Source organism: Tachyglossus aculeatus, chromosome 14 (assembly GCF_015852505.1).
Source record: "Tachyglossus aculeatus isolate mTacAcu1 chromosome 14, mTacAcu1.pri, whole genome shotgun sequence".
NCBI lineage: Eukaryota > Metazoa > Chordata > Mammalia > Monotremata > Tachyglossidae > Tachyglossus > Tachyglossus aculeatus.
In genome coordinates, this window is record NC_052079.1 from 38797932 (window position 1) to 38817315 (window position 19384).

The following is a 19384-nucleotide window of genomic DNA, read 5'->3' on the forward strand; positions in this document are numbered from 1 at the left end:
TAATATGTACTTCAGGAGAAGAGTGAATTCCAATCTCAAGATACTAGCCAAATGTCCAGGGACAAGGGCTTTCTTGAATGGATAGTTTTATTGCCTGGAAATTTTGGGCCCAACTCCACCGGAGGAACAATCAAATTTCTACATCAAACCAACATCTGTGGGACTGGTGCCAGAAAGGCGAGGGAAATCGTTCTGGGATCGTGGTCCACTTAGCCTTGCCTCCAAGTCCTCCTTGGCATTCTGACATCAGCAGGCCTACTTGACTGGCAGAGATCATTTAGGCTTTCCCAGGGCCCAGTCGTGGGAACATACCCATTGCCACCTTGGCAGACCTTAAGTGCTCTTCATCGGGATGTCTCTGGAGGCCAAGAGACTGGTGGTCGGGTGAAAGGAACAACTCTAGGTGCCAGCACTCCCAGGCAACAGGGGTCAATCAGTGGATCCCCAGGCCTTTTACGAAGCACAGATAAGAAGCAAACTCTAGTGGGGATATGAAATCCTAAGACTGATGCTGCTCTCAAGGAGATGGGCTATGGACGATATGTAGAAATTGTGATAAGAACTGCCACTTCAAATCCCTATGTTACTGTGTTGACTACATGGCAGAAAATGCTTCTGCTGAAAAAAAACAGGTGGTTTCAGGATTTTTTTTTGGCAAGCAGTTGTTTGTTTTTCTCCATGGAACTCAATCATTGTTGTAATTTTGGTTTCCTGTCTGATTTCTGAAGTCTTATACGTTGGCCTTTCTGCAGTCCTGTTTAACCTAGGCATTGTAGAATTGACTCGTCATTTTAGAATTATTTACTCTGATATATAGAGACAAAAACACAGGGTGATGTTGGGTTTGGGAAGAGGGATAATGCAACTCTTTATGCTCATGATTCAATAAATCTGCTCATGCTAGGTCATCACAGTAAAAACCAAACAAATTCAGGGTCATTCAGGCTGCTTCTATTCCTGCAAATAATCTGGATAACTCAGGTTGAAAGATACACAACACTATCAATTGTCCAGATAATTCACAAGACAGTTTTCACTTGAAACTATTGGCTAATTCATCTCAATTATATTTTGGGCCTCCATTATTTGAATAATTTACTACTGTTTGACTTAGCTAAAGTTTTGGTTTGATGTGCAAGAAGGGCAGAAACTGGTAAGGCTTAATTAATTAAGGCAGAGTTGAAACTACAAACTGCTGCAAACTGTTTTTGTGAATAATAACCAGCAGCCATCCGATCTTGAGCCCTAATTTAACGATGTGGGCATTTCTAAGATTTGACCTCGGGTACTACATCTTGTGCAGCTATTTTAAAAAATGGTAGGGGGGGGGCTAGGAGGAGAGATAAAATGATTTATTACCATTTTAGGAGTGACCAGGCAGTTCCCAAACAGAATCCAATTTCACCATCCATTCAAACAGACTTCTCAATCCTTTCCATCAATATGACTTTTTGCACAATTACCAAATAAAAATACCATCCCGAAACTATGTAGAAGGAGCTCCAGGCAGAATGCTCCAGGACCTTTGGTAGCATTCTTCCTCAGAGCTGCACACTGAGGCTTGCCTCACATGGAAGCTTGTCAAGCAGTTACTGTTGGATACATTTCTGTTAGATACTGTTGGAGCCACATTTCTTTCTGGTTCCTCAGATGCAATAGGTATTGATGGCACTCTACATTTGTTTGGGAAAATGAAACTATAAGGGGTGTTAGTCCGGTGCCCTGTTATCTATATCATTTTATCCAGTGCAAATTTTCAACTGACAATTATGACTGAATTATTACTTAATAATAAGGTACTGACAATAATAATGGTATTTATTAAGTGCTTACTATGTAATAATAATAATAATGATGGCATTTATTAAGTGCTTACTATGTGCAAAGCACTGTTCTAAGCGCTAGGGAGGTTACAAGGTGATCAGGTTGTCCCACGAGGGGCTCACATTCTTCATCCCCGTTTTACAGATGAGGGAACTGAGGCCCAGAGAAGTTAAGTGACTTGCCCAAAGTCACACATCTGATAATTGGCAGAGCCAGCATTTGAACTCACGACCTCTGACTCCAAAGCCCATGCTCTTTCCACTGAGCCATGCTGCTTCTCTTCATGTACCACGCACTGTTGGCATAATAGATAGAGCAGGGGTCTGGGCGTCAGAAGGTCATGGGTTCTAATTCTAGCTCCACCACTTGTCTTCTGTGTGGCCTCAGGCAGGACACTTCACTTCTCTGTGCCTCAGTTACCTCATCTGTAAAATGGGGATGAAGACTGTGATCCCCATGTGGGATAAGGACTGTGGCCAAACCAATTTGCTTGTATCCACCCAGTGCTTAGTACAGTGCCTGGCATATAGTAAGCACTTAAATACCACAATTATTATTATCATTATAATACATACAAGATAATCAGATTGTGTGCAATCCATCTCACTTGAGGATCACTGTCTAAGGGGGAGAGTGAACAGGTACCCAATTCCCATTTTATAGATGAGGAAATTGCGACACAGAGACACTAAGTGACTTACCCGGGGTCACACAGCAGGCAAGTGGCAGAGCTGGGGTTAGAATGCAGGTCCCGTGACCCCCAAGCCTCAGTTTTTTCCACTACGCCACACTGCTTCCCTAATAGTGCTTGAGTACAATTTTCCCTGGTAGATGCCAAAGTAGTAAATGGACAAGTCTATCCATGTCTATCTCATAAACTTTAGTAGGAGAGATCTAATTTGAGCACCAGAAATCACAGGCCTCAGTATTGGCTTTCTCTTTGTTACAGAAAGTAAATCTCAGTACGGAAGAATGAACTAATAACACTGTGGTTCTTCGTTATTTAGTTTATTTTAATTCATAGTTACACTGCTGAGTTGAAGTGTCCTTAAATGACAGCCTGGTATCTCAAGGGATAGCCCAACCTATTTTCTGGAAAGGTGAATGCCATGTTTGTATTGGCAAACTAAAAGCTACAGGAATGTACAAAACATTTGTTTCCAAAACATTTAATCTAGACCATCCTATCTGCAGCCCACTTTTTAGCAAGGCAGATGTTTTGGAAAACGGGAGTATTTACGTAATTGCCCAAATATATTTGTAAATGATTCCACTAGAACCAAAAATCTCCTTCCTGTAAAGGAAATGCTTGCTGCACCATGAGTGAGGCAGGTCAGAGGGTGTCTAAAAACACGTCTCATTCCCCAAGGGCCTGCAAAATCATAATTCTGTCGTTGACTTATATGTTCGTTGGATGGTGAGTTCCTCGTGGTGGGGAACGTGCCACTTGGCTATTTGGTACTTTCCAAGTGCTTAGTACAGTAATAATAATAATAATTTTGGTATTTGTTAAGCGCTTACTATGTGCAAAGCACAGCAACAAGTAGGCTCCCAATAAATGCTATTACTATTACTTATGGCAATAAGTTTATCGCAAATTTGCTCATCTTAATTGACCTAGGGCAAATTAATGAATGAATCAATCAATCAATGGTATTTATTTTGCTTTTCTTATGTGCACGCTACTGTACTAAGTAAGCCATTGGAAGAGTACAATACAACATGCTGTGACTGATCATGAGGACCGACGCAGATGTCTGTTTTGAAATTCTTTCCCGATGCACTGGAGACCAGCAAATAGCTGGTTTCAAAAACAAAGGTTTTTTTTGTGGGTTTTTTTTTTTCTGGAAAACACAGTGCTCTACAAACAGAGGCATGCACATAGAGAAACCTACAGGAGCAGTTAAAGGACGAACAGAACAGCAGCAGCGATGCTAAGCCTCTGATGTCACTGGCTCCTCAGAATTTCCCCTTCTAACTCTTCTGTCATTCTGTCACGGATGCGGGCTGCTCCCTGGGGCAGCAGTGGGGATGGGAGGGGAAGCTGAAGAAATAGAGATGACGATGGGATTGGTGGAGCAAGGGAAGAAAAGCTGCCATGAGTTGCCCACAGCCACCTCGGCCCATTGCAGCTATGCTTCTCTTCCACTTCTCTGCTGGGCCGTGCCCCTGGCCTTTCGGCCTTCTTTGCTCTGTGGCAGCAGCCTGGAGAGAGGCGGCAACAGGGAGCCTGGTAGCGACACTGGCAGGAGCCAGAGAGTAGCAGCCCAACCTGAGGGAGTGGAGTAGTAGCCTCGTTTCACGCTGCTCTGATACAGAGCGGAGGGCTGCTGCCGTTGCTGATGTCGTTAAATAAAAGAATAACTTATTTTGTGTTTGGGTGTTTTGTGCCAATCTAGGTGTGTATGTATTGGCTCAACAGTATGATTTTCTCTCTGCCTCTCTTTTTCTCTCTGGGGGTGGTGGTGTGTGTGTGTCTGTGTGTGTGTTTGTGTGTTCATCTTTCTGCCTCTCTCTCCTTGTTCAGGCCTGTCTGCCACTCTCTCTCTGCTTCTGGTCCTGTGTTTTTCTGCCTTCCTCTGTCTATGTCTCCGTCTCTTCTATCTTCCCTCCTCCCATTGGGCTCCACTCCTATAGATCCCTTTCCCACCCTAATTCGGGTTCTCAAAAGTTAGGATTTTGGCCCTAACAATTTTGCTAGCAGCAGCTGACTTCTTCAGCGCTTTCCTGGTGTTTGGACTCGTCCAGCTTTTGACATCCGGTTAGTAAAAGCTACACTGGACGATAAAAACAGCATGGTACTCCCGATTTAGCTTTTCTGAAAACAGAATTAGAAGTTCAAGGTTCTCAGCTTTGAAAGAAGTTGCTTTTCGGTTCCTTTCGTCGCTGCTCAGAAATAGTGCCTCCCAGACTCCCCACACTGTTTTGCCACTGAAAAGGCCAAGGACCCGCAAAATTCCTGAGAGAGCCCTTCTGACAACAAGGTCATTTTAGAAACTCTGCTACCTCCCATGTCACATGCAAGGGAAGGCATGTGGCAGGAGATGAGCAGGGTACACAGCTTTGAGTAGAAAGGGAAAATTATTAGGTGTTAAAACATTCACATTGAAAACTCACAACATTTGAGAAGAGAAGAAAATTAAAAAATTGACTACCTTTTTTGGTACTGTTTTCTCCTTTCCTTTTACTATCAACTATTTTCCATAGAGGAAGAATAGCTATAAAACAAAGATGAAAAGACATATTTAAAAATGAATTTCACTCATTGAAATAATTACAGACATTATAATGCTTTTACCACTTCCCAGACTCTATTTCATTGGCCCTTTAATGTTACACTGTAAAAGTTCTCTTATCAGACCCTTGACCTCAATGAAGTTTATACTAGTAATTAAAACACACTGGCCAATAAGCCTTCCTGTGGGTGTTCATCAGGCCTAATTCTTTTATCTGTTAAGAGGTACCCTGCTACCTGGAAAAATTAGTACACCTTCCCAAGGGACCCAATCAATTTATCAGCTCCCAAGATGATTTATTTAAAAAGCAATGTGCTAACATTTCCCCGTGCCTTTGGACTGATGGAAAACCCTTCACTTCACTTTCAGCAATGTCTATACTCTCCTGCCCAGGCTTTGCTGTGGCCCTCCTCATTTTCCTTCTCTTTTTCAAGCTACACACAGCATTTCAGTGTAAAGGGAAACTGGGGGGTGAGCTTTCTCTCTCCCTCTGTCCTTGGTCTCTATCTTGTAGACTTGTGAGCCTTTTGTTGGGTAGGGAGTGTCTCTATTTGTTGCCAAATTGTTCTTTCCAAGTGCTTAGTAGGGTGCTCTGCACACAGTAAGTGCTCAATAAATACAATTGAATGAATGAATATCTCTTGGTTGTCCTCTGCTTTCTGTCGATAGATGTCTCTTTGCCTTTCTAAGCTTCACTTTGTCAGTCCCTGACACTCTTTGCCTCTCTCAACAGCTCACTTGTTTCCTGACACTAGCCTTTTTCTGCTCTCCTCCTCTCGTATCGTCCTTTCTCCCTCTCAGCCTTCTGTCCACAGTCTCTCGTCTTCTTCTTCCTCCTTCTACCCCCATGTAGGGGAGGGAGAGGAGTAGATACCCACCTTTCAGGATCCCATCATTGGCTGAGTTTTCTTTTTCCTTTTAGGTTTTTTTTGGGCACAAATGTATTCCGCAGAATCTAAGGGAGGAGGTGGGACAGATCTTGAAATTTTGAGACTGTCCCACCTAACTCAGGACACCTAATCACCTAATTCCCCCAAAGTCCTTAATTGGTCCCAGATCAAGGGGAGGAGGAAAAAAACCAGCACCTGGGCTCAGTAGCCTGATGGGGTATGTGAAACCCTTGTTCTTTAGCTCCAAATGTCACCCAGGGGCTGGGCAGGAGGGAGAAAATCCCCAACAACCCTGGTGCTCACTGGAGGTACAAAACTGCCACCAAAGTCCCTCAGGAGCACAAGAGGCCCTGGCCGAGCCCCAGAGCAAGCCAGCACAGAAAAGAATCTCAGAGATGTGCTACTTATTCCTTTTCCCAAAAGCGCACTTCATCTGATCTTGATAGGGACACCGCTACACTCCCTTTTACCCGTTCCCTTCTTCCTCCTCTGGTTTTATTTGTTTTTGAACTTCCAAGTTTTTCTATCAGGTCAAACCTTCCCAACCATTCTGCCAAGTCACTTGTTCTATTAAAAACACTGCCTTTCGTAAACAGTTACTTCATCCTGGTTCTGAAGTATAATCATTCACAGTTGCTCCTTGAGAATAACAAAGATGTCTATGTGCTCCATGTGAAGTAAAATGAACTTGTGCGGCTTTAATGGCACTGCAGTTTGAAAGGGAACAGTTTTTTCTTTTTTAAAAAATGGTATTTATTAAGCTCGTACTATGTGCCAGATACTGTACTAGGCGCTGGGGTAGATACAAGCTAATGAGGTAGGACACAGTCCATGTCCCACACGGGGCTCACAGTCTTAACCTCCATTTTACAGATGTGGTAGCTGAGGCACAGAGAAGTGAAATGACTTGCCCAAGGTCACACAGCAGACAAGTGGCAGAGCAGGGATTAGAACCCAGGTCACTGTGACACCCAAGCCCAAGCTCTAAACACTAGGTGATGCTGCTTTTCTACAGTCCTAAAGTAGGATGTCTCAACTCTCGAAGGAAAGAGAAGCAGCATGGCCTAGTGGAAAGAGTACGGGTCTGAGAAGCAGAGGACCTGGGTTCTAATCCTGGCTCTGCTTACTTGCTGGGTGATCTCGGGGAAGTTGCTTAACTTCTCTATGCCTTGGTTCTACTATGGGCCTTCCTAATTAGACTGTGAGCCCCATGTGGGACAGGGACTGTGTCCAACCTAATTAACTTGTACCGACCCCAGTGTTTGACACATAGTAAGTGCCTAACAAATACCATTAAAAAAAATCCTGGAGCACAGACTTGACCCTGTCCAGTGGGATCCTACAAGCCCTCATGAATTGCTGAATCTGTCTGTTTTGGTACACTACACTATCAAGCAATCTGCAAATTATTTTTAGATCACTTGCTACCCAGTTTTCTGGTGTTTGGGTGAAATGCATGGTTTTTCATATGCTAATTAAGACAGACTTTCACTGGGAGGAGAGGTCACATAGACCGGATCCACTGGGCATTTAGTATCATAACTGAGATTGGCCATAAAGACAAGATTTTTGGTGGGCAGAGCAACTGAGATTCTCAGTTCCCATTTCAACATCAAGCAGTCACCATTCAAAAGGACTTTCAACCTTTTCATAAACACTAGCTGTGGCTTGATTGGCTAAAAGGATTCTCCAAGATCTCAAAAATGAGATTTAATAAAACAAAATCCCTACTGGCAACAGGATACATGTTGGACTTTCTGAGATTTTACTATACATATGTGTACGTAAGTGCTACCAGGTTGTATTTAAATACTTAGGTGGTGGCAGGTAGGTTGAAGAGGGAGTTGAGAGGATATAAAATGGGGAAACTAGGAATTAATTGGTGAAGGCCTTCTGGAAGAGATGTGATTTCAGAAGGGCTTCAAAGATGAGGAGAGCTGTGGTCATTTGGAAAGGCAGGGGGGAGTAAGTTCCAAACAAGGGGGAGGCCTGAGAAAGAGGTTGACAACAGGAGAGATGAGGATGAGGTTCAGTGAGGAGATCAGCTTGAGAGAAATGAAGAGTGCGAGCGGGAGGGGAGTGGGAGAAGAGAGTGCATAAATAGGAGGGAAAGAGACCGCTTTAAAGTCAACTGACAAAAGTTTCTAAGTGCTGTGGAGTGAAATGGACAACCTCTGGAAGTTTTGGAGGAATGGGGAGATGTGTACAGAATGACATTTTAGAAAAATGATCTTGGCAGCAGAGTAAAATATGGAACAGAGAGGAAAAGACTGAAGACAGGGAGACCAGTGAGGAGGCTGATGAAGTAGTGAAATGGGAGATATAGGTTCCTGGGCCAGCTTGGTGGTCATTTCGACTGAAAAGAAATGTTGTGTAGGAAGAACTAACAAGATTTGATGACAAACTGAATATGGGGGTTGAAAGGGAGGGAGGAGTCATGAATAGTGTCAAGGATATCCATTTGAGAGAAGGGTAACTGTGAGAACTTAAAAGATACAAAAGTAACAACAATAATAACAATAATCCTAGAAAAAGAGATTGCTAATGAACTTGCAGGTAAAGTGAAAGAAATACAGCAAGTTACATGTCTGATTACCCAAAACTCATATTCAGTGGAGAGCAAACATACATAGTTCACTGCATAGTTCACCTAGACACATCCGTAAAGAATCCTGAAGGATTATGATTTAATGATAAACTTTATTTACCATAGTCTTAGTGTCTTTTCTATTTCCTTAGTGCCTCTGAGGGTGAATGTTGAACTCATTTGATTATTTGTAAGTAAAAAACATTGCAGATCACCACATTAGGCATTCTCGTTCTACCACAAACCTAATATAAAACAACATTTTGACATTTCTTCAGGTATAAACCATAAGCAGTTTTTTACAATGTCTCCAAAAGTTCTCCACAGAGTCAGTGATCAGAATGGAGAAGGGATTTCAAACTCCACTTGTATTCGCTTATAATATTTTACTTCCATGCAACTGCAGGTGATAAGGAAAGATAACATGAACTCCAAAAAGGAGATCAGAAAATCTGTAAAAGTTGGCAGTGCCCACTGAATGACAAAACAACCTAGAAATTGCAGGAAATTTTCTTTCACTTGGTCCCTTCATAGAACTGTTGGGAGAATCCATGAACTGAGAACTCTATTCAACCCTTTGAGTCTCTTCCTACCTTCCTCCCCAACTGTCTTGTACGTCTAATCAGGCAGGAGAATAACTGAGATCTAGGCAAAAATCTACATATTTTCCACTGACTTCTCAAATCAACTCTTTTCATAAAACAGGACAGCAAGACATGACAGTGTTTTTTACAATAAAGGAAGTCTCCAAACCCAATTCGGTGGGATTTCAAGCAACTAATCAACAAACCATGTGTGTCTATCACCCTCCAGGGGCCCTCAGAATTCATCAAGCGCTTAGAACAGTGCTGGGCACATAGTAGGCGCTTAACAAATACCATTATAATTATAATTATTATCAAAGGACCCACGTGTTGAACAAAAAAAATCAAACAGATTTGAATGTGATGATGATGAACAGTTACTCAGGGAACCTGGAAATGGCATAATCAATCAATCAATCAATCGCATTTATTGAGCGCTTACTGTGTGCAGAGCACTGTACTAAGCGCTTGGGAAGTACAAGTTGGCAACATATAGAGACAGTCCCTACCCAACAGTGGGCTCACAGTCTAAAAGGGGGAGACAGAGAACAAAACCAAACATACTAACAAAATAAAATAAATAGAATTGATATGTACAAGTAAAATAGAGTAATAAATATGTACAAACATATATACATATATACAGGTGCTGTGGGGAAGGGAAGGAGGTAAGATGAGGGGGATGGAGAGGGGGACGAGGGGGAGAGGAAGGAAGGGGCTCAGTCTGGGAAGGCCTCCTGGAGGAGGTGAGCTCTCAGTAGAGCATAAGAGGTTAGCATCTTTGGAAATGCCTTTAGACAAATTATTTTCTTTCGCTTCTGTTTTTGCTTTATATTTACTGAGAGCCCACTGCACAGCCCTGCTTCTCAGTTTCATTTGCTGGCCTCTGCTGCCTTTTACCCACTAAATGTAGGTGTACTTTGAGGCTCTGTTCTGAAACCCCTTGTCTTCTTGCTGTACACTCATTGTTTCAGAATGTTCTTCAGGTAACATGGCTCAGCAATCACCTCTATATGCAAATTTCCCCAAATCATCTCTTAAATCTCTACCTGTTACCTAACCTACAATCCCGCATCTCCTCTTGCCTCCAGGACATCTACACCTGGACGTCCTGCCAGTGCCTCAAATTTAACATTCCTAAAGACAAATTCTCCATTTTTTAAAACAGTATTTGTTAAGTGCTTACTATGTGGAGGCACATACTAAGCCCTGGGGTAGATACAAGCTATCCAGGTTGGATACGGTCCATGTTCCACAGGGGCTCACAATCTTAATCCCCAATTTACAGATGAAGTCACTGAGGCACAGAGAAGTGAAGTGACTTGCCCAAAGTCACCCAGCAGACAAGCGGCAGAATCAGGATTAGAACCCAAGTCCTTCTGACTCTCAGGCCCGTATTCTATCCACACTGTTTCTCAGATGTGAAAACAATGCTCAAACTGGTCTTTTCTACTAGTTTTGGAGGAAGAATGGACAGGATTCAACAGCTGACTGATGACTAAATGTGAAAGCTGAATGAAGGTGTTAGCGATACCAACTTGCTCTGTTGACTATATGAGAAGTTTCTTGCCAGGTAGTACGTTTGCATGCCAAGTTTTCAAGAGATTCACCTCTTGCTAAATACACAAAAAAATGCTTCTTCTTTCATAGAGTTAGACTGTGCAACATGGTACAGTTATTACTGTCTTCAAACAATCTGTTGTCTGATTAAATGACCATTTTTATGGTATTTGTTAAGTGCTTACTATGTGTTAAACATTGTTCTGTGTGCTGGGGTAGGTTCAAATTAATTAGGTTAGACACAGCCCCTGCCCACTTGGAGCTCAGACTCTAAGCAGGAGAGAGAGAGAGAGCAGGCATTTATTCTCCATTTTACAGCTAAGGAAACTTAGGCACCGAGACTTGCCCAGGGTCACCCAACAAGCAATTGGCAGAGCGGGGATTAGAAGAACCCAGGTCCTCTGACTTCCAGGATCATGCTCTTTCTACTAGGGCATGCTAAAACTTAGATGTGTTCTCTAACACATATGCCTAAAACCTAAATATCTAAAGGAGACTCTTGTTAGTATAAATGATAAGCTAGCATTATTCTTTATTTGGGTGAGTCAACAGTTGCGACAACATCAGTTTACTCTGAATAGAAATTATTTAGAGGTCTCAATGACACACAGTGTGGGGGAATCCTACAAATATAACAAGATAAACACTGATATAATTGCGGCCTTCCCAGTGTTTTAAAGTTTGAGAAGGCATATGTAATGGCTTTTGATCACTTCCCTAACTGAAGCATAGGGTGACAGAAGTCCAGGTGGCTTGGTGGGGAAAGAGAACAGCTTCTCTCCTTTGAGGCAGATCCCAGGAGTTTCCTCCTAGGGAAGTTATTATAATTTATTTTGTAAGTCTTCCCCACTAGACTGTAAGCTCCTTGCGGGCAGGAGCTCTCCCAAATGTTTAATATAGGGCTCTTTACGTATACAGTAGGTGCTCAATAAATGTTATTGATCAATTGATTAATGTTACTGATGGGTGTACTGTTTTTGAATACAAGAAGTAGCGCTTATGTACAGATCTGTAATGTATTTATTTATATTAATGTCTGTCTCGCCCCTCTAAATAGTAAACTCATTGTGGGCAGGGGAATGTGCCTGCTACATTGCCGGTTGTATTCTCCCAAGCGCTTAGTACAGTCCTCTGCACACAGAAAACACTCAATAAATATGATGAACTCACTAATAGAAAGAGCATGGCTTGAGAGTCAGAGGATCTGGGTTTTAATACTGACTCCGCCACTTGCCGCTGTATAACCTGGGGCAAGATACTTTAAGTGCTTTTGGCTTCAGTTTCTTCATTTGTAAAATGGGGCTAAGGTACCTGTTCTTCCTTCCTCTTAGTCTGTGAGCCCCCCATGGAACATGGGCTGTTTCTGACCTGATTATATTAATAATAATGATGGCATTTATTAAGTGCTTACTATGTGCAAAGCACTGTTCTAAGTGCTGGGGAGGTTACAGGGTGATCACATTGTCCCACGGGGGCTCACAGTCTTAATCCTCATTTTACAGATGAGGGAACTGAGGCACAGAGAAGTGAAGTGACTTGCCCAAAGTCACACGGCTGACAAGTGGCGGAGCCGGGGTTTGAACTCATGACCTCTGCCTCCAAAGCCCATGCTCTTTCCACTGAGCCACGCTGCTTCTCTTGTATCTTTAGCACAATACTTGGCACATAGTAAGCACTTACTAAATACCACAATTAAAAAAAAATTCTTTTCTGTTGCAGCTATTTTAAAAATCTTGAGGACCTAAGAGGAGAACATGTTGTTTACTTTAGTTTATTTTATTTTTATTTTATTTTATTTTGTTAATATGTTTTGTTTTGTTCTCTGTCTCCCCCTTCTAGACTGTGAGCCCACTGTTGGGTAGGGACCGTCTCTATATGTTGCCAACTTGTACTTCCCAAGCTCTTAGTACAGTGCTCTGCACACAGTAAGCGCTCAATAAATACGATCGATTGATTGTCGGGGAATCTGTGACTGGCTCTGGAGAATGTGAAGACAGGCTGGATAACAGAAGAAGTCTTCTAGACTGTAAGCTTGTTGTGTGCAGGGAAACTGTCTACCAGTCAGTCGGTCAGACAGTCAGTTGTATTTATGGAGTGCTTACTGTGTGCCGAATACTGTACTAAGCACTTGGGAGAGGATAACATAAGAGACACATTCAACTCTGCTGTAATGCACTCTTCCAAGCACTTACTACAATGCTCTCAACAAAATACCACTGACTGACTGATTGATAACGTGGGGGTTATCAGATGTCTTTATTAGCTGATGTTGCAGCAAAAATTCTGATTTAAATGGGCCCACCTATGGTAAAGGCCAGTGGGAGGAGCTGGGTTTCCTTCCCTTCTTGTCACTTAATCCCCATCTTCTCTGGCCACCCCACCAGGAAAACCTAAATAAACCCAAGTAGCTGGGTTTCCTTCCCTTCTTGTCACTTAATCCCCATCTTCTCTGGCCACCCCACCAGGAAAACCTAAATAAACCCAAGTAGCAGACTGACCTCAGCCCCAGAGCTGATAAAACACATACACGATTGGCACTGTCGATCAATCCCTGGCATTGTTGGCGGGGAGACTTAAGGTGAGGCCCAAGTCCCAACTCCTTTTCACTAGGGTAAAAGTTGTACTCCTTCCTGGTGGGGTGCACTTTGGACACAGACTAGGGATTAAGCCAGATAAAGGCCTTAATGAAGAGTTCGTGCAACCCGCTCTTCTCCAGCCTAAACAGTCCCAGTTGCTTTAAGCCATGTCCCCTGGGAGGGCCTCTTTTTCAGTCCTTCAATTACCTTCATTGCCCTTTAAATCCTCTACGAGTCCTCCATTTCTCTTTAATATTGTGGAGTCCAGAATTAGATTCGGAATTCTAGAAAGGGGGCTAACCAGTGTTTACAGATTTGCCAGAATAGCTCCTTTGATAGACGATAAGTGATAAAGAAGAAAACAGTAGTGAATGTGTTATAACAACTATTGCTCTTGCCCCCGGACTTGGCCGCGCATCAACTGAGGGCTATTATTCTTTCCCAAAGCTCACAACCTCAAAGAGTGTTAATGGGCTACATACCCTCATCAAAAGCAGAATTATTATCCCTTGACTTTATTATGCTCATGGTAACATATGGTCATTTCCATCATTATATTTGAATTAAAATCCAACAATAAAGCCTTAGTTTAAGAGCTCTCTTTCCCCTCCCTCCTCCACCTCCGGGGAGATAACACCAATATCAGTCCAAGTCTTTTGGAAGGGAGTTCACAGCTTTTCCTCCTTCCTCTTCCAAACTGTCTTAATCATAATCAAGTTGTTTTTTTTAGGCATTTGTCGAAATCCTTGCCAATGAAATTTTACATGGATTATGTGGGCAGGTACCTCCAGGGTCTAAAAACTAGTTACTATCCTGATAAGGACCCTCTGAATCCCTTGCGTTTTAAAAGATACACTAGTTTTCCCAGTTAATACGTCTACAAGGAAAATTTGATTTTCTACTTCATCCCTGTTGAAAAATATGATACTCTGTTCCGTCTCTCAGCCCTTGGATTCAGCCGGTGAGGTGAGTGCTTTTCTTCTGTCTTGAACTAAGGGTTTTCAGTCCTCAAATACCCTGACATTTGTTTCTGAATGGGAGAAATAAATTCAGTTTCAATGGCCTCTGCTGGTCTTAAGAAAATAAGAAACAGCTCTCCTGGAAATGCTTAGGAGTATTTTTTGTCTGGAAGCCAGCGATTAATCGGCTGCATCCCACCAAGTAGACTCACTGTAAAATTTAATAAGAGGGAAGGAGAACAAACGTGGATGATTAAATTTCCCCTAGGAATAAATCTATTGAGTAGATCCGGCTCTGACGCCTGTTTATTCACATTTGGCCTCGCTGAACTGAATGTGAAAAGCACTTGGAAGATCCTGGCAAGATATTGGGGTTTCTTCTCCTATCCTTGGCTGGTTTGGTCCTTGGCCTGGCCTAGCCTGGAAATAACACTTCTCTCAGAGTCTGGTATAGGTGGATATTTAATTAATTTATTCTACTGGTGTTTCTGACCATAATTCCACCAGTTTACTGGACATTTTAGCTCCAACTTATTAGTCACTGTTAAGAACAGGTAGCAGCAGCAGCAGCAGCAGGAAGTGGGCCTGGTCTTTGATCCTCATATGCAACTGTCCTAAACCTACTTGTCAGAGCTTTTGGAGGAAAATACCCCTCTCAAATCGCAGAACACTTGCCTTCTGATCATCACTCTGACCAAGCTATGAGTGAATGAATTCTACTGTGTAAGTTCTGTTACTTCTCCCTACCTATAATTTATTTTAATGTCTGACTCCCCTGCTAGATTGTAAGCTCACTGAGGGGAGGGAACATGTCTACTACCTCTATTGTACTTCCCCAAATGCTTAGTATAGTTCTTGGCACAGAGTAAATGCTCAGTAAATATGACTATATACTGTGCTCAATAAATATGACTATTTACTGTACCTGCTGATATGCCTCCTTCAGCTAAGGATTGGTATCAACAGTATTTATCGTCAGCTTTTAAGGATTTTTTTGCCCTAAAGATAGGAACTGCTCAGTTATTCCTTCTTTCACATATATGAAATCTGTTTTTCATATCGAGGCTCGGTTGCTATTCACAGCCAATGGATCAAAGACATCAGGAAGGTTGATCAATATATAGAAGATATTCAGGGTTTCAGACTAAGGTCAGGGAGTGGGGTTGCCTAGGCAGAATTAGGGAAAAATCTGAATTTCAGAAACTTTAAAAAATGCAGTTGTACTACCATACTGTGGGTTGGTGTCTCTCTGGGTTTATAATCTATCCTTTCTTTTTCTTTTTCTTCTTACTCTAAACTGCCTGGCACAGCTGGTGAGTCAGGAAATGTTTCTCCTCCTCCTCCTCCTTCTCACTTCTGTGTTATCTCTTTAACTGAGACTTTATTAACAACAGTACAGATCAAATACTTCTTTCTTGAATTAAACCCTGCCCTTCATCCAGCAGTGAAGATGGCAAAGGGAGAAAGCAGTGGGTCAAACTGTAGTGTAATCCAGATTAGCAGAATCTGAAAAATGGGCTTTTCCTGAATTCAGTTTTTGAGGGTTGGGGGTAGGCTGCAAATAATATTTAGGAAATTCATAACTTTTTATGGTATTTGCTAAGCGCTTCCTATGTGCCAGACACTGTACCAAATGCTGGGATAGATACAAGCTAATAATAATAATAATAATAATAATGGTATGTGTTAAGCACTTACTATATGCCAGGCACTGTACTAAGTGCAGGAGTGTATACAAGCAAATCAGGTTGGACACAGTCCCTGTCTCACATAGAGCTTACGGTCTTAATCCCCATTGTACAGATGAAGTAACTGAGGTACAGAGAAGTGAAGTGACTTGCCCAAGGTCATATAGCAGACAAGTGGCAGAGTACAAATTAGAACCCAGGTCCTTCTGACTCCTAGGCTCATGCTCTGTCCACTAGGCCACACTGTTTCATGCTGCTTCAATGCTTTTCACATTGAAGGCCTCCTCTCCGGCGCTTGTGGTCATTCCAGGTCCGAAAAAAGGGCTGGACATTCAATTATCCAGTTGCAGTTCTTCTAATTATTCCAGGGAAGAGACTGAGAGCTGGGAGAGAAACTCTCTAAAGGAAAAAAGAGTGAGGTGCCCTCTCCACTTCTCCCCTTTTCTTTCCCCTCCTCCCTCTCTTGGTGGGGGTAGTCCTCTAGCACCCCACATCTACATTGCTGGATACCCCATTTCTCCAAGTAGTTCCTCGATCCCCCTTCTTCCTGTCCTTTCAGACCCCCATAACTCCCCTTCCAAATCCTCCAGGTCGTGAGAAATTACTGCAAATTGCAGGAAGTTTATCCTTCTCATTACTCCTTTCACATCCCAGGAAATATCACAGGGCCGAACATAAAGGAGTAAACTATCGTAAGATGCTGCGCCAGAAGCAAGTTGAAGCGGGCCAGAACATGGCTCTGGTATACGGAAAAGCCCTGGAACAACTGTTCCGGTTATGAAAAGTGTTTTGTGGTGGCAATGTGGTGGCAGCAGGCCCCAGCCCTACCCCCAGGCCCTGCCACCACCTCTTGGTCGCTAACAGCCAAAGCTTGAAAGCGGGCTCTGGGCATGGACGGGGGAGAGGGAATGGGCACTGGATTGGGTACAGATAGAGCCCCCGTCAGAGGCCTGTATGCAGACAGCGCATATCGCCGGGGTGGGGGGAGATGACAGATGGAGACAGTACTGCTGTGAGGGGGGGGCTGGGCTACCCACTGCCTCTCCAGCAAGCCCAATCCGGCAAGCAGGGCCCCTTAGACATGCTCCCCTGCCACGTACCAGGCGCTCACTGCCGCTCAACCCTCACCTCCCTGCACCTGGTTTCTGGAGCAGTCTTTTAATAATAATAATAATAATAATAATGTTGGTATTTGATAAGCGCTTACTATGTGCAAAGCACTGTTCTAAGCGCTGGGGGGAACACAAGGAGATGAGGTTGTCCCATGTGGGGCTCACAGTCTTAATCGCCATTTTACAGATGAGGGAACTGAGGCACAGAGAAGTGAAGTGACTTGCCCAAGGTCACACAGCAGACATGTGGGGGAGGCGGGATTCGAACCCATGAACTCTGACTCCCAAGCCCGCGCTCTTTCCACTGAGCCACGCTGCTTCTCTTTTAGACTGTGAGCCCACTGTTGGGTAGGGACTGTCTCTATATGTTACCAACTTGTACTTCCCAAGCGCTTAGTACAGTGCTCTGCACACAGTAAGCGCTCAATAAATACGATTGATGATGATGATGGAGCAGAAGAAGCAACAGTAGTCTGCCAGCTTGCTCCTCCCTCCCTCTCTTTTTCTCTCCTTCCTTCCCTCTACCACTGCCACCAGTAGGACATTTGGGGCAAAACTGGGTAGGAGATGGGGGGGGGGGGGGGAAGAGGAAGGGTGTTGTGGGGAGTGGGAAGGAAGTTCGAGTCTGCGAAGAAGGTCAGCTCTCCAGCACCTGAAGAGCTTGCACTTACCTCAGCGCTTAGGACAGTGCTTGGCACATAGTAAGTGCTTAACAAGTCCCATAATTATCATTATTAGTGAGACCTGAACCGTGGGTCCATGATCCTTCTGGGCTGTGGGAAGAACTGCTCCTGATGGGGATGGGGTGGGGAAAGAAATAAAAGCCCCTTTCTGGGGTTTCTGTTCTCTGCTTGACAGATAGAAGCGTCGAGTGACCTGGGTGCCTGGTTTCTGGGTCAGCTCGTGAGAGCAGCACAATACTCGAACACGTGTCCTGTCATGGGCATTCTGGTGAGAAACACGTTTTTGTTTCACTACTGGTAAAATGAAAAATTCTATTGACACAAGTAAATTCTTATAGACGGAAGATGTGGGATATGTTCTGTTTTCTTCATACTCTGGGAGCAACTTTCAAGATAGAAACTGTCTTTTGCATTTTTTGTTACTCCCCTAGGCCCTGAAGCCGTATCTTGCATACACCGCATAAACACTCATTGGCTGAGTTGCCATGAACGGCTGTTCCAACAGAAAGGGGTCTACTTTGTGCCTTTCAGGGGCCCAGAGGAGTCAAAGTGAAGGAAATAATGATCTCCTGGGATGAGATACAGTGACCTTGACTGCAATACTGGACCCTTCCAGGAGAGATTCACCCTTCTGGGGATCCATTTTCATCCTGCGGACCTGTTTCACTCAGCTTTTGATCCTCCGTGTGGCCATATTAAAAAAATATTAGAGGATATTTATCTTGGCCCAACTCTGCAGTCATTACTCAGGCAATCCTCCCACTGAAAACATTTTTCATAAATATAGTCCCTGTTGGGTCTTAAATTGCTTTCCCTTCATGTTAAGCTCTTACAAAGATGATAGCACTTTTCATGCGGCTCAGTCATTCGCAGATGAGAGAGTATCAGAAAATGCTTTCAAATAATTCAGAATTATAAATCACAACTAATACATCAGCATCAAACAAGTTGGGATACCCAGGAAATAATGTAGAAGACGTTGGTTTCCGTGTAAGCAGGGGCTGAACGGTTATGTCGTGCTGTCTTTTCGAGAGGCAGCACTGTTGCTCGGGGCTGCTTCTGTGGGCACCATCGGGGGGAGGCTGAGGGGCAGCAGCAGTTGACAATATGAAACCATTCACCTCCCTGCGTCTGAGTCAGAAGCGGCGCCTGTGTGAATGGGGACCTGGGAGAGGGACACAATGGCTCTGAAGAAAGGGGGATGGAGAGTCAGAGGTTCCCTGGAGAAAGGGGGATGGAGAGTCAGAGGTTCCCTGGAGAAAGGGGGATGGAGAGTCAGACTTTCCCTGGAGAAAGGGGGATGGAAAATTAGAGTTTCCCTGGAGAAAGAAGGATAGAAAATCAGAGACTCCCTGGAGAAAGGGAGGTGGAGAGTCAGAGATTCTCTCGGGAAAGGGGGGATGGGAGACTGATATTCCCTGGAGAAAGGGGGATGGAAAATCAGAGATTCCCTGGAGAAAGAAGGATGGGGAGTCAGAAATTTCCTGAAGAAAGAAAGGGCTTTAGGAAGTCAGAGATTCCTTGGAGAAACATTCTGGGTTTGGGGATTCAGTCAAAACATTCTAGGTGTGGAGATTTTGTCCATCATTATTACATTATGCCACATTGCTCAATGTGGCACCCCCAGCTTTCTCAATGTGGCACCCCCAGCTTTCTGTGGGTTGGGGCGGCTGCTCTGGGGAAGG

General features: G+C 43.5%; 1 protein-coding gene across 3 annotated transcripts in view; it reads right to left on the minus strand.

The window, feature by feature from the left end:
• Positions 1-19384, minus strand: part of NTN4 (netrin 4) — a 121912-nt gene that overhangs the window by 17508 nt on the left and 85020 nt on the right. For 2 of the 3 annotated variants that reach the window (XM_038756357.1, XM_038756356.1), the window contains exon 6: positions 4980-5042. The exons of the other annotated variant lie outside the window; for it this stretch is intronic. In XM_038756357.1, the coding sequence (XP_038612285.1) occupies positions 4980-5042 (63 nt within the window). The remainder of the gene's footprint in view (positions 1-4979; positions 5043-19384) is intronic. 3 annotated transcript variants of the gene reach the window in all.